Genomic DNA, 16013 nt, shown 5'->3' with positions numbered 1-16013 from the left:
AAAAAAAAAAGGAAAATAAAAATGGTTCTTTCCTCACTCACCCAAGACCTTAAGTCTGGGTCCCCTAACCCTTGTACCAACAGCTGATGGGCACTGATTTTCCTTGTCTCCCTTAGCCTTGCCTGTCTTGGTCCTGTATGCATCTATCAAAAATCCCTTCAATCTCCTCTGCTCCAAGGACAGTTGCCTCTCCCAATCGTGGGGTCAGAGCTGTGAGGGCAAAGTTGCCACAGACACACATTCATCAGACAGAACCAACTGCTGGTGAGTTGAACCTGAGGGTTACCAAAGCTCAGGCAAGGGGTGAGGTTGAGAAGGTGGGACCTACATGCTGACGTCAGCCAGTGTGGAAACGGAACCACACCTCCCCACTTCACAAAGGTGTTCAGCCAACTGAGTTAGCTGACCCAGAAGTTGGATGAAAAGGAAGGAGGAAGTTAGAGAGAAAAAAAACAGCAGAGCAATAAACCAATTCAGCTAACTCGTCCCTGTCTGACCTGAGCTGCAGACTGCTCACAACATCAAAGCAGCAACCAACAAAGAAAATCAATGTGTTTGAGAATCTTAGGAAAGTTCACTGATTGATGCTTGTTGAGATCCTTGTTCAGTGTTTGAAATCCTGTGATTTTAAATTGGAATTTCAAAGACAGCTCCACTTAGAAATTTAAAAATCAACAACACTAGGTTATAGTCCAACAGGTTTAATTGGAAGCACACTAGCTTTCGGAGCACCACTCCTTCGTCAGGTGGTTGTCCATGAAGGAGCAGCACTCCGAAAGCCAACGTGCTTCCAATTAAACCTGTTGGACTATAACCTGGTGTTGTGTGATTTTTAACTTTGTATATCCTAGTCCAACACAGCATCTCTAAATCATGACCACTTAGAAATGAAACACTCGCCCTGCCCAGAGACAAAGTAATAGGACACTCTGTCCTATAACCAGAACCTCTAGTTTATGGAATTGTAATTTCGGAAGAGAGCAGAAAGAAAATCCTGTTTTTGGGGAGTACAGTGTAAAATGGGATCAGTTTGGGAATCCTAACTATGATTCGATGATCTTGTGCTGGAATTTTGTACATCCTAGTCCAACACGGCATCTCTAAATCATGACCACTTAGAAATGAAACACTCGCCCTGCCCAGAGACAAAGTAATAGAACACTCTGTCCTATAACCAGAACCTCTAGTTTATGAAATTGTAATTTCGGAAGAGAGCAGAAAGAAAATCCTGTTTTTGGGGAGTACAGTGTAAAATGGGATCAGTTTGGGAATCCTAACTATGATTCGATGATCTTGTGCTGGCTGAAACAATGGGGCCTATGCCCTCCAACGCCACAGAGTGTAAAATTTACACTGACTATCACATAAGGAAAAATTAAATGAACAGTTGCTTCAGGGTGCATGCGCGAATTAGGAACAGGAAGTGGCCATTCAGCCCCTCGAGCCTCCTATGCTGCAGTGAACAATGTCCTAGCTTATCCAGCCTTTCTTTGTAACTCAAACCTTCCAGATCCAGCATCATCCTGGTAAATCTCTTCTGAACCCTCTCCACCTCAATAAGTTAACCCCTTTCAGGGAGAAGGAAATGGCAATTAGCCACAACAAAAACAAACAAAGCCGGAGAAGGTATACAACATGCTGTGGGAAATTCCTTTTGGAAAGATGAATGAATCCAGAATTATTCTTCATGGACACGACAAAACTCAAATCCTCAACTAGGTTTATTAAGGGATGAGTATTTGGAATTTAGAAGCCATTCTTATGTGTAATGTTTAGCAAACTATCTTTAACTGACACCGGAGCATCAAAAGCATATTAAAAACAGAGAGGTTGTCTGAACTGTCAAACAGCATCATCTAGAACAGTGGTTGCTGATCTTCAATCTCATTCAGAAAACTCTCAGTCTGGAAATACGATGCCAAGGGAGTGGTAAAAGCATATAAAAAAGCAACATTAAAGAGGTATTTAGACAGACACACAAACAAGTAGAGAATAGAGGGGCCATGTGCAGGTTGATGGGATTAATTTAGAATGGCAACATGGTCAGTGCAGATATGGTGTGACAAACGGCCTGTTCCTGTGCTTTACTGTGCAATGTTCTGCTGGTCTCACTGTTGGAAACAGAAATGTACAAAAAAAGGAGTAGGTCATTCAGCCCTTCAGTCCTGCACTACACCCAGTACGATCATAGCTGATCATCCAACTCAATAGTCTGTACCTGCTTTATCCCCATTTCCTTTAAAGATTTTAATCTGCAGAGAAAAAGATAAATAAATCTAATGCACTATACCAGTTTCAGGATTATAATGCATAGAAGGGAAAGGGATAGGACACAAAATTAGAATATACAGTTCAAGAGCTAGAGGCAGGGGCCCATTGAAGTGCTTTATTCTTCCTACGATTCACAGTGCCTTTTGGGCAATTTCAGAAGAGAAGCACTGCTGTTGATAGAAATTAAAGGAGGCTACTACAAGAGATTGAAGCAGTTTAAATACTGATTGTTTAACAGGAAACACTGGTACAATTCAGCCAAAGCACTACATTGCAACTCTGCAAAGTGCTAATTGACAACTATAACCCAATTCCTTACAATTACCTTTTCCTTAAAAAAAAATACAGAAAAAAAGGGACTGAGATCTGAAACCATTATTTGTGACATTAGCCGTGTTTTATTTAGATCAGCTCTTTGGAGGTGGGTGCCTTTGGCTAAGACAGCACTTGCTGCCCACCAGATAGTGGTGGATAAAGTGTTTGCTGTCGTTCTGGTTTCTCTGCAAGGATAGCGTAGAATAAATTGGCTGTTACATGAAAGAGAATAATGGTTTATTACATGAAAGAGAATTATAAAGCTGTATGCAGTTTACCTTTGGCTCTAGGGAGATACAAAGCAGGATTCACAGTTTGTCAGTATACTTATTTGTTGAAAGTTAAACTCTAAAAAAGATCTGAAGCTTAACCCACATATCTCGCCAGGTGATGCAAAAGGTAAATTCTTCTTTCACTCGAACAAGTGAGTCCACAAACAGCACTTCAGATGAGCAACATTTCATGGTTTACCAAAAGAAGCACTGATTATGTTACAGAGTTATACAGAGCAGAACAAAGTTTGGGTGAAGATTTGTAGCTCGGGTGCTCGTTGTTGTGGTTCTGTTCGCCGAGCTGGAAATTTTTGTTGCAAACGTTTCGTCCCCTGTCTAGGTGACATCCTCAGTGCTTGGGAGCCTCCTGTGAAGCGCTTCTGTGGTGTTTCCTCCGGCATTTATAGTGGCCTGAACCTGCCGCTTCCGGTCCTAGACAGGGGACGAAACGTTTGCAACAAAAATTTCCAGCTCGGCGAACAGAACCACAACAGAGCAGAACATTTCACCTCCACATGTGGGGAACTAAAGTTTGCTAAATTTAGCATTCCAGGCAGGACTTGGGGGAGTTTGCAAAAATAAATAAGGGAACGAGGGGCTGAACAAAGACAATATTGGATAGGCTGTGATTCACTCAAGAGTTGAATAGAACTCAACACTTTAGGATCACACAAAAACAATGATCCCTCAACAATGATCCACATATGATCCCTCAATTGATCAATTGATCAATCCCTCAGGTGTTTGCAATCGAGAAGGAAAGCGAATATCATACTCTTCTTCAACCTTGATATGTTATAACATTTGTACAACTAGATTGAACAATAAACTACCAACTTCTTGCTCATTTTTATCTTTATAGTCCCAGCCATATTTCTTGAAGTTGTTAGCTGTCAAGAAACCAGCTCCACAGAGACAAGTTTCAGGAGCAATGCATTTTTTTTCCAAGTTTATATTTTGCTTATATCTCATAATTCAGCTCTGTCCTTCCAAGAGACATATCCAGGGAGACCTTGTGAACTGACCTTTCCAATCAGAACTCCATAATGATAAACAACCAGGTTTGCTGCATTGATAACATGACCATAAACAAGACATACTTCCTCACATTTATTCTTGAGAGAGAGACACTCATACTAAACTTGGCTCCCAAAAAATAGAAAATATGCAACCTGCTAGAATATTCGTCCCAATATTCTTAGTACACCAGTGACAATCTAGTTTGATCCAACACATTCGTGATTTATCATCTGCTCACTTTGAGACCTGGGTCTTTTCCCAAATATAAGAAGTTCACATGGCAGTCAGAAGTTTGGTAGTGTCAGAGGGCTTGACGTTTGAAGAATAATGTCAGAATGACAAGGACGTCCCCACCACCTGCTGTACTGCTTGAGGTATTACCTTGGTGTGGGGCAGAAAGGACAGCTACTGTTTTTGTTCGATTGCGACCAGAATTTGATGCACTAGAAAAAAATATAAAAGCAGAAAGGAATTTACGGAGGGGATCTCTTGATAAGCAAGGCGACAGCATGAAACACATAACAGTAAAAAGACAAAATACTGTGGATGCTGGAAATCTGAAACAAACAGATTACTGGAGAGATTCAGCAGGTCTGGCAGCATCCGTGGAGAGAGACATGGAGTTTATGCTTCGAATTTGGTATGTCTCTTTATCCGAACTACATAAAGCAGCTTAATTACCTTTAGATGAAAGTGACAGGAAAATAGTATCGTGTTAATATCACTGTACTAGTAATCCAGAGGCTAGTTAATATACGAGGGATGTGGGTTCAAGTCCCAACATAACATTTGGTTGAAGTTAAATTCAAACAATAAATTTGGCGTATAAAGTGAGTGTGATTGATGATGATGGCCACAGCACTATCACTTCTTGTCATTAAAAAATTTCACTAATGCCGTTCAGGGAAGGAAATTTGCCATCTTTACCTGGCATGGCAATGCTCTCTGACCGAGGAAGCTAGTCAGTTCAAGACCAATTCAGGTAGGCCACAAATGTGGCCTTGCCAGTGACACCCATGTACCATAATAGAAGAAAGGAAAAGAGGTATCAAGTAATCTTTCCTTGTTGGAGGTTTGACATTCTTTAAAAATTAAAACAGGAACTGCAGGAAACATCCAAGTGTCCTTCCTGAAAGTGATACATATCAAGTTAAAATCTGCCTGAACGGATTCAGATTATTGGTTAAAAAAAATTTATCTCTTCATTTCATAATGACTTTCATTCCCTGCAAAAATAAATCTGAACAGTGGTTTGAATTCATTTGACTTCAACGAGTGGAAAGTGACAAGCTAGTGACACCTCCAGTTCTGAAGAAGACTCAATGTGGGCTCGAAACATTAACTCTGTTTCTCTCTCCACAGAAGCTACCAGACCTGCTGAGTTTCTCCAGCACTTTGTTTGTTTCAACTGACTGCCTTCAGCTGCCTAACTACAGGAGGGGATCGGAATAAGGTGCACCACAAGTCGGAGAGCAGTGACAAGCACTTTCTGTATCACTTAGATGATCCAAACTCCAAAGCTGCAGGCAAAACAGCTCCAGTCAGACATAAACAACTTTTTAAAAAGAGCCTGGAATAAAAAGCCAAACCACTGTCAATTGTCATTAAAATCCATCTGATTACTAATGTCCTTTAGGGAAGGAAATCTGACATTCTTACCTGAGACTCCAAATACACAGCAATCTGCTTGACTCTTAGGTAAATGGGGATGGACAATAAATGTTGGTCTAGCCAGCAACACCCACATCCCATAAACACATTGTTAAAAGTGGACCATTATTAGAAGAGCCAAAGCACTGGGAGTTGAGAATGTGGATAGATGTTCTATAGCGGATCTAGGTACCCTGGGAAACATCCAAACTTTACTTGAAGCCACTTGGGATATGGTTGCAATACAGAAAAGGAAATCTGCCTCTTTGGAGTTATTTTCCCAGCTGCCATCTCCTTCCCCAAGATCAGTGAACTGCACCTATCAGAAGATTTTACCTGGAAACTAGGGTCTGTGGAACTCAAAGCCACATCAAGTGACAGCTTATCCTGGGTGTTTTTGGGAAGTTATGGGTAGGGATCTCCTCACAAACCTCCAGAGGGACTGTCCGACTAAATATGCCCATTCTTAATAACGGCTCTCACATGCAGTTAACCGATTTAGACATTTGGGAAGGTGAAGAAAAGTAAGTGAAACATCGAACAATTTACGTTTGCAACCGATAACTTATGTTGCAACTAAGTAAGTGCATGTGAGCAATTCTGCCCCTCAGTGCCCATTCCACACCCTAAAAACAACCTCAAATTTCTACAGTCATCAGCATAAAAATGTTATCCGCACAACAATGTGTGCACACACAAAGGGTTTATTGATTAATTGTAAAAAGTGAGACACTCACCTCTCGGTGGACAATATGTGAACAGGCCATTGGCTGGACTTCATTGACAAGCACAACTTTCTGACACACCAAACAAAGCCGGGGACTGCCTGAGACCTACCGTTGAAAAAGGAAACCAGTTAGTGCTGATACAGGGTTGCCTCACTGGGGCTTGGTATTTACATTGAAAATGAGCCAATTTGATAACATTATGTCATAAAATTTATGAGTGAAATCTTCAAGTTTTGGTTCAAGTGAACAGAAGGCAACTTATCTCAAACATTTTCCACCATTCAATTAAATCACTGACTGATCTGTAAACTAACCCACTTTAACCCCATATCGACTAAGAGAGAGTGAGGAGATCAGAGTCGAAACGTGTGGTGCTGGAAAAGGCTGAGATGCTGCCTGACCTACTGTGCTTTTTCAGGCCACACTTTTCGACCACCATATCCATTAATACTGTTGACAGATTTCTGTTGGCCAATCGCAGAATTAAAATGAACTACTGACTGGCATCAACTGCCATTTGCAGAAGAGAATTCACATTTCCACCAGACAAGTGTCCAATTTCAGGCTTGAAAGGTCAGATTCCAATTCTTAGACCACGCACCCTCGTTAACACCACCAATTTTATTTTTGTTCCTCTTGAAGTCCTGAAACCTTTAAACAAATTGTTCCTTTATCTTCCAAGTGTGGGGAGGTGTTGCTGCAATGGTAATTTCACTGTATAGTAACCCAGGCTAATGATTTAGGGACATGGGTTCAAATACCATGACAGCAACTTGTGGAATTTGGATTCAGTTAACAAATCTGGGAATATCAAGCCAAGCTCAGAAATGGTGTCCATCTCAGCTATCTCTGATTATTATCTCCGTTCTTACTAACTCTGATCTACACGTGACTCCAGATCCACAGCAATGTGGTTGACTGTCAGCTGCCCTCTGGTGTGGACAAGAAAATCTCTCAGTTAAAGGGCATTTGTGGATGAATAACAAATGCCAACAAAGTAAGATTCTGGAGCTCACTGTTACTTCAGTTGTAAGAGCTATTCTCAATTACGAACCATAGACTGATTTGTGAAACCAGATGTAAACGTTTTAGACTTATTCCAGGTGCAAGTTTATTTTTACACATCTTAGTGTTTATCAACTTCATCAAAACGAGTATGAAATAAATGATAAACATAATCAGAATCCCTACTATGTGGAAGCATGCTATTCAGCCCTTCAAGTCCACAACTACCCTCTGAAGAGAATCGCATCCAAACCCACTCCACCATTCCCTATCCCAGTAACCCTGCATTTCCCATGGCTAACCCACCCAGCCTGCATATCCCTGCACACGATGGACAATTTAGCTTGGCCAATCCACTTAACCTGCATGTCTTTGGACTGTGGAAGGAAACCGGAGCACCTAGAGGAAACCCACACAGACACAGGGAAAATATACAAACTCCACACAGACAGTTGTCTGAGGGTGGAATCGATCCAGGGTTCAGGGTGCTGAGAGGCAGCAGTGAACATATTCCTTTCTATCTGCACCTCTTATAATGTTATACATCTCAATCATGTTCCCCTCAGTCTCCTTAGCTCTAAAGAAAACAACCCCAGTCAATCCAATTTCTCTTTATAACCAAGTTTCTCTAGACGAGGCAACATTCTGGTAAGCCACTTCTCCCACCACCCCCTCTCTGGTGCTACCACATGCCTCCTAAGATGGGGGATTCTAGAACAGCACACAATAAGAAATAAGGGCACAATTTCTAAAGCTTGGTCCTGCATGTTACTTTCAAAAAGTCCTGACTCTGCAGAAATCCTACCTGACATCTCTTGGACTAGTGACTTTGTATAAAACGCAAAAGAAGAACAAAAGTGAGGGAAGTTACTAACCACCACTGGACTCTCCTGGTATGAGGGTTGAGCTCCAGTTCGACCCTTCAGCTGGGTCAGGTAACAGGTGGCCTGAGAAGTTGCTGGTGGGAAGGGTCCAGGCAAAGTGGTAGGATTTCGCAGTATGTGCACTGGCTCAACCTGTCCAGAGGGATTAGGAAAATATAGATCTTAAATTGACATTGAACAATACAAGTCACTGAACAATACCAAATGTGACGATACTATGGTGTTAAGAGGTGCTTTTTGTCCTCTTTTGGTTTGCAAAGAAAAGTTGAGTCAGAGTTGTGGAGTGGTCTTCTCAAAGTCAACAAAGTAAGCAGCTTGAATGGGTGGGCTCAAGCTCCCACGGAAGCACGACTTTAGTTTTAGCTTTCAGCAGTATCTATGGTCTTGCAACTGGAAACAGAAGCTCTCAATCCTCGCTCTGTTACAGCTAAAAGCTGCTGCTGGAATTGCATGTGAGCCAATCCATTTTGTTGAACCTGCCTTTGCCAAGGGCGTGTTTATGGGATGTTACTATATTGGAAGAGTTAATTAGTAGCAGTTAATATATCGATTATTTTGTTAAGCATTTCGATAGAGTTACAGTTAAGCCAATTTTTTTTTATTTTTATTTTGTCTGTATTTTAACTATAATAGAACATAGAACAGTACAGCACAGAACAGGCCCTTCAGCCCACGATGTTGTGCTGACCATTGATCCTCATGTAAGGTAAACCTAATGTACGAACTCTCAAATTTCTGTGACCATATGCACGTCCAGCATTCTCTTAAATGTCCCCAATGACCTTACTTCCACAACTGCTGCTGGCAACGCATTCCATGCTCTCACAACTCTCTGCGTAAAGAACCCGCCTCTGACATCCCCTCTATACTTTCCGCCAAACAGCTTAAAACTATGACCCCTCGTGTTAACAAATTATGCCCTGGGAAAAAGTCTCTGGTTATCAACTCTATCTATGCCTCTCATCATCTTGTACACCTCAATTAGGTCCCTTCTCTTTCTTCCTTTTTTCCAATGCAAAAAGTCCGAGCTCAGTCAACCTCTCTTCATAAGCAGCATCCTGGTACATAGAACATAACAGCGCAGTACAGGCCCTTCAGCCCTCAATGTTGCGCCACCCTGTCATACTAATCTGAAGCCCATCCCACCTACACTATTCCATTTACATCCACATGCCTGTCCAATGATGACTTAAATGTACTTAAAGTTGGCGAATCTACTACCATAGCAGGCAAAGCATTCATACCCTTACTACTCTCTGAGTAAAGAAACTACCTCTGACTTCTGTCTTATACCTATTTCCCCTCACTTTAAAGTTGTGTCCCCTTGTGTTTGCCGTCCCCAGACTTGGGAAAAGGCTCTCCCTGTCCACCCTATCTAACCCTCTGATTATCTTGTATGTCTCTATTAAGTCACCTCTCAACCTTCTTCTCTCGAACGAGAACAGCCTCAAATCCCTCAGCCTTTCCTCGTAAGACCTTCCCTCCATACCAGGCAACATCCTAGTAAATCTCCTCTGCACCCTTTCCAAAGCTTCCACATCCTTCTTATAATGTGGTCACCAGAACTGTCCACAATACTCCAAGTACGGCCGCACCAGAGCTTTGTACAGCTGCAGCATAACAACCTGGTTCCGGAACTCAATCCCTCTATTAATAAAAGCTAAAACACTGTATGCCTTCTTAACAACCCTGTCAACCTGGGTGGCAACTTTCAAGGATCTGTGTACCTGGACACCGAGACCTCTCAGCTTATTTACACTACCAAGAATCTTACCATTAGCCCAGTACTTTGCATTCCATTTGAAAGAAGCAAATATAAATGCTGAGTGGTGATGCAGGCAATCAGTGTTTCTCAATGTACTTGTTACATGTCTCTTCTAAAGGGAAAAAAAAGAGGCATTGTGTAATATGTGGTCAATCTGTTCCCATGTGTGAGTATTTTGCCTAGTGGAGGAAGTTAAAATTGACTCCATTATCAGGTTTAGTTTTTGTGATATGCCTGACCTAACAGTGGGCCAGTGATCATGTTCAGTTCGCGAGCATTTTGAGAATAAAACGTTTTCCTTGCCTGCCCTGGCTGAAGAAATGAGCATAACGGACATCTTTGGTTTGGCATCTTTTGTGCTTTGTCACCTGTAATCCCCAAACTGTTGGGGAAGAACGTGGCCTTACCTTTGTGCACCTCAGGCTTCCACTCGAACGTTACAAAGAACTTGAGCACTTTGTTCTGAAAATTCACTGGTGTATAACAGTCTTTTTCACTGGAGTCTGTGCAGTTGGGAAATCTGTGTGCTATGTGTTGTTTGTTTTGAGTGTCTTGCCGGAAACCATGCTTTTACATAAGAAGATAAAACATTTATAAATATAAGCATTTATGGGTTTTGAGTGTGTACATTGTCCACAGCATTTGCTGGAATTGAGGGATTTGGATTTGGGGGGCGCGGGTGCTTGTGAGAGGCATTCTGCGTGGAAAACCTGGAGATATAGCTTTCTGACATTCTGTAGATATTAGTTACAGGGTGTCCTTTTTAAATATTTTATGTTAGGCAGGAAAGGCTAGGCTAAAACCTAGAAGCAAAGAGCAGGTACGGAAGATGAGATGGTCAGGCTGAAGGGCTGCAGGTGTGGGGGTGGGTGGGGGAAGGAGAATGTTGCTTATGGGATGTTTTTGGAGTTTGGTGAGAAAAGCTCATGGTTGGTGCCTGCCCCTCACAAAGCCGTGCTGACTGCATTTAATCAAGCCATGCTCTTCCAGATGGTCATAAATCCTATCCCTCAGAATCTTTTCTAACACCTTGCAGACGACAGACGTGAGACTGACTGGTCTGTAATTGCCGGGGATTTCCCTATTTCCTTTCTTGAAGAGAGGAATTATATTTGCCTCTCTCCAGTCCTCAGGTAAGACTCCGGTGGAGAGCGAGGATGCAAATATCTTCGCAAGCGGCGAAGCAATCACATTTCTCGCTTCCCAAATCAGCCAAGGACAATTCTGGTCTGGCCCTGGCGACTTGTCAATCTTAATGTTTGTCAAAATTTTCAGCACATCAGCTTCCTCTATCTCTATCCATTCCAGCATGCTTACCTGCTCCTCAATGGTTTCATTCACTACAAGGTCCTTTTCTTTAGTAAAGACAGAAGCAAAAAACTCATTTAGGGCTTCCCCTACCTCCTCAGACTCTATACACAAGTTCCTATGCTATCCCTGATCGGCCCTACTCTTTCTTTGATCATTCTCTTATTCCTCACATACGTGTAAAATGCCTTTGGATTCTCCCTAAGCCTTCCTGCCAAGCCTTTTTCGTGCCCCCTCCTGGCTCTCCTCAGACCATTTTTGAGTGGGAGCAGCAGTGGAGGTAAGTCGAACCAGGAAGGCTACAGCTAAGGTAAGGGAGATTTTTTAAATTACTTCCCGGTAGTGGCCAGTGGGTTTTTTTTTTCCACAGTAGGAGTGGGAGCAGCGGCGAAATGTAAACATAAATTATGTTTTGCTTAAAATCAAGCAGTTTGACCAACTGAATTGCAAGTGGAACGCATCACCTTACACTTACCTTTAAAATAAGGAAAAGTTAGTCGAGGCTGTCTTCTTAATGTATTTTGAGGGGCTATGGTCTGGCCCATAACACACGTATGCCAAGAATTACACGACCACCATTTTAAGACGATCAATCAGGATCACACTATCACCTACATACGCTTGCTAAAACTACATATGGTCTTATGTACGGAAACAGGAAGGACATTTACAAGCATATCTTGTCTCCTCATTTGTACTTGTCATTACTGTATTCTTGGAAGAAAAGTCATCCAATCTTAGTAAGTAAGATTTGATGTGTAAACAGATGCCCACAAGCTTTTTAAGCAGGATAACTATTTTACAGGTTTTAATATCATTTCAATATTATTAATATTTCCTTGCTATTGAAAATAAGAAAGAAAGCCATTGACAAGTCCTTGAATTTGCATAGATATTCTCACTATTTTTTTCCCATTAAACAACTGCTTGGGGGAACTACTGTTTCCTGATAGAGGGGATTGGAGGAAACACTTTTTCAGCCGGAGGGTGGTGGGGATCAGGAATGCACAGTCCCTGGGGTGGGATTGTGGGGGGGGGGGGGGGGGGGGGGGGAGGAAATCTTAAAATCTTTGAAAAGTACTTGGATGAGTACTTGAAATGCCATTCCATTCAAGGTTATGGGCCTCGTGTGGAGAAGTGGGACTCGAGAAGGGAGCACTGTTTTTAGGGTGGTACAGATCAATGGGCCAAAAGGCCTCTTCTGTACTGTCTGATTCTATCATACGTACCCCATGCCCAACACCTTTACCAATTGGAGTCGACTTGCCTTTTTCAAATTTAAAGAAACGTTTAGGGAGGATAACTATTTCCTGCTTGCATTCTCCAAGGTGATGACTTGACCAATCAGAATCCACTTACCAACCAATCAGCACCCTTTTATTCATGGAGTATAAATTGTTGTTCCCTTTAAAAATTGGTATTCTTGTATCTGTCCTGATCAGTGCAATACTAAAAACTTCAGTAGCACGACACTCAATCTCGGTGCAAGATGAAATTAATTGATATGGCTTTAACACTTTTATGCTCTCTTTTGTACTTTCTCAATGGATCAGCTTGATAAAATGGTTCAAGTTTTATTTGAATTTTAATTTGTGGGATGTGGATCCCACACTCAATACTTATTACCCATATTTGTTCAGATGTCTTTTACAGAGCATCACCACACTGTCTAGGAGACACATTACTATACAACACACATTCACTTCCACCACAATTGGAGCTTCCTAAGTTCCATAAACAGCAGTTTCCAAACTCTATACCTATGGCATTTCTAATACTGAAAATTTATTCCTTAAAAAAAGTTTTAAAAATGAAGGAGAATGCTTTCCCTGGTGAGTGGAACAGTAAGAAAATGTTAACTTTCTCACTCAGAAACTGACCATTTATGTTCTAATCAATTTGTTCAGAGATGCTATTACATACCTCTGGCAGCAAGTGGGACTTGAACCCAGGTCTACTGATTCAGAGGTAGGGACACTACCACTGCACCACAAGAATTCCTACTGATGGGCCAAGCATGTTCAGTTTCAATACTTGACGCCTGTCCTAAAGGGTACCTGCATTATTTCAGTCAGCTGGGCGGCCACTTGGTGTATTAGTTCATCCACAGAAAGGCCAGCAATTGTTCCACGCGAGTTCTTAATCTGCTGCAGAATGTGGGTAAGTTGAGCTCTGGTGGGAAGAAGATAAATAACAAGGCACTTGTTATTCACGGAGTAATACAGTGTAAGAAGGAGGCCATTCTGCCTAGGCCAGAACTGGCCTAGACCCCTTGCTCTATCCCCAAAACCACACAGTTATTTTCCTCTTCATGTAATTATTCAATTCCCTCAATATTTTATTTTTGACATTGTTCTGATCCTCGCTGATAGTACATTTGAAGAAGTAAGATCCACTCTCTGTTGACTGTCTGTGTGGAGTTTGCACACTTTCCCCATGTCCACCATGTGCTCAGTTTCCTTCAGCAGTCCAAAGATGTGCAGTTTAGGTGGACTGGGCATGGGAAATTACCTTTAGTGTTCAGAGATTTGCAGGCTAGATGGAATGGCCATGGGGAAATGCAGGGTTACATGGACAGGGTAAGAGTTTGGGTCTGGGTGGATGCTCTTCGGAGTGTCAGTGTGGACTCGATGGGCTGAATGGTCTACTTCCACGCCATGGGGATTCTATGATTCTAGAGTGGAACCTGGCTTGATAGATCATGGATTTTGTTACAGAACATATTCGGAAAAGACTACTTGTGTCCTGTGTCACACGTTCAATTGAGTCATAGAGTTGTACAGGAAACAGACCCTTTGGTTCAACTCATCCATGCTGACCAGATATCCTAAACTGATCTCGTTCCATTTGCCAGCATTTGGCCCATTTCGCTCTAAATCCTTTCTGTTCATACACCCATCCAGATGCCTTTTAAATGTTGTAATTGTACCAGCCTCCAACACTTCCTCTGGCAGCTTATTCCATACACACACCACCCTCTGTATGGAAACATTCGCCCTTGGGTCCCTTTTAAATCTTTCCCCTCTCAAGTTAAACCTTTGCCCTCTAGATTTGGACTCCTAGGAAAAAGACCATGGCTTATAAGGAGTTAAGAAACAAGCTGATGATATCAGGAGAAAGTGAGGACTGCAAGTGCTGGAGATCAGAGTCGAGAATGTGTTGCTGGAAAAGCACAGGTCAGGCAGCAACCGAGGAGGAGGAGAATCAATGTTTCGGGCATAAGCCTTTCATCAGGGGCTTATGCCCGAAACGTCAATTCTCCTGCTCCTCAGATGTTGCCTGACCTGCTGTGCTTTTCCAGCACCACATTCTCGACTCTGATGATATCACCAATGCACAATAGCATGCAGCCTGAGGATAAAAATGTCACACTCCATCTTGATTCCAATCACTTGATGCATCATACTCTATTGGAAGCATGCTTCTGTGTCATAAAGTAAGAGCTTAATATTAGCTCAGGCATTTACGTGCCTAAGAAATATAATATTTGTACTTAATAGTTTGTTGTAGTAAATGTTTCTTGTATTCTTCAAATCTATAACTTCAGTGCACAGTTCCTTATGCTACTGAAGATAACATACACATTGCTGAATCAGGTGAAATACCCTGCTGCGGGAAAACTCATACGAAGTGTACTTTTACCAAATTAATATAAAAGTTTACTCCAGAAAAGAGAAACACTAATGAGGTTACACTGTACAAACACAATTTGGAATGATCTGATAACACATTTAACAAAAAAGGATTAATTCCTTTTACCTCAGCAATAACCCATAGACACCTCAATGAAGACTCACCTCTCACTCTAAGTTAAAGTTTCTTGCTCAGCTAACACAGTTAGATAATAGGTTTCTTTTAGTCAAATTTCTGCATTCTCTCAATGCTATTTTCCTTAGTTAATGTGTATTTCAAAGATCTTTAAACAAAATGCTAACTCAGCTCACTTATTATCTAACATGGAGCCCTTAAAAATCTTGTAGGAAGCATTCCTCTCTGACACCTTCACAGCTTCAATTTCTGGCTTCTTTTTAAGCAACTAAGGACCTCTCTCCCAAGCCCTGACCACTTGGAGGTTCCTAGACCTCTGCTGTTGTGGAGCTATTCTTGCTGAAGACCAGCCCCTAAACCCCTCTCCAGTTTTTTTTTCCTTTTTTTTATAGCAGAGAGCGGCGCGAGCTGGGCGGAAGTGAAGTTGGAGCGCACAGCTGGTCGGGAAGGTAAGTGATTGATATTTGAGTGGGTGTGTTATGGACCCCAGGCCCTACAAAGTAGGGCCTCCCTCCCATCCTCCTCCTCTAACCTAACTTTAAAGTCAACAGGTAAGCTACTCAGTGCTCTTGTTTTGGAGACTAAGTGTAGAGTAATGGCAGCACAGGCAGTGGAATGTTCCTCCTGCAGGATGTTTGAGGTAGGGGTGACCACCGATACTCCTGCCGACTTCATCTGCAGGAAATGCAGTCAGATCCTGCTCCTCACAGAACGAGTTAGGGAACTGGAACTGGAGTTGGATGAACTGAGGATCATTCCAGAGGCTGAGAGGGTGCTAGATAGAAGCTACAGGGACATAGTTACGCCGGAGAACAGAGGTAGCTGGGTAACAGTTAGAGGTGGGAAGGGGAAGAAGCAGGCAGTGCAGGGTTCCCCTGTGGACGTGCCCCTAAAAAATAAATATACAGCTTTGGAAACTGTTGGGGGGGACAGCGTTGCAGGTGTAAGCTGCAGTGAAGCGGTCTGTGGCTCTGAGACACAGAAGGGAAAGGGGGAGAGGAGGAGAGCGCTAGTTATAGGAGACTCT

The 16013-nt window shown here is 42.2% G+C and overlaps 1 protein-coding gene across 3 annotated transcripts in view; it reads right to left on the bottom strand.

The window, feature by feature from the left end:
* Window positions 1-3298: 3298 nt before the first annotated feature.
* rnf214 (ring finger protein 214) overlaps window positions 3299-16013 on the bottom strand; it is a 70988-nt gene continuing 58273 nt past the window's right edge. For all 3 annotated transcript variants that reach the window (XM_043676576.1, XM_043676574.1, XM_043676577.1), the window contains 4 exons: window positions 13276-13390; window positions 8137-8277; window positions 6266-6361; window positions 3299-4321 (listed from right to left, as the gene is read on the bottom strand). In XM_043676576.1, the coding sequence (XP_043532511.1) occupies window positions 4256-4321; window positions 6266-6361; window positions 8137-8277; window positions 13276-13390 (418 nt within the window). In that variant the 3' untranslated portion in view covers window positions 3299-4255. The remainder of the gene's footprint in view (window positions 4322-6265; window positions 6362-8136; window positions 8278-13275; window positions 13391-16013) is intronic.

The sequence above is a fragment of the Chiloscyllium plagiosum genome, chromosome 35 (genome assembly GCF_004010195.1).
Source record: "Chiloscyllium plagiosum isolate BGI_BamShark_2017 chromosome 35, ASM401019v2, whole genome shotgun sequence".
NCBI lineage: Eukaryota > Metazoa > Chordata > Chondrichthyes > Orectolobiformes > Hemiscylliidae > Chiloscyllium > Chiloscyllium plagiosum.
This window is presented reverse-complemented; position numbering and strand designations above follow the sequence as displayed.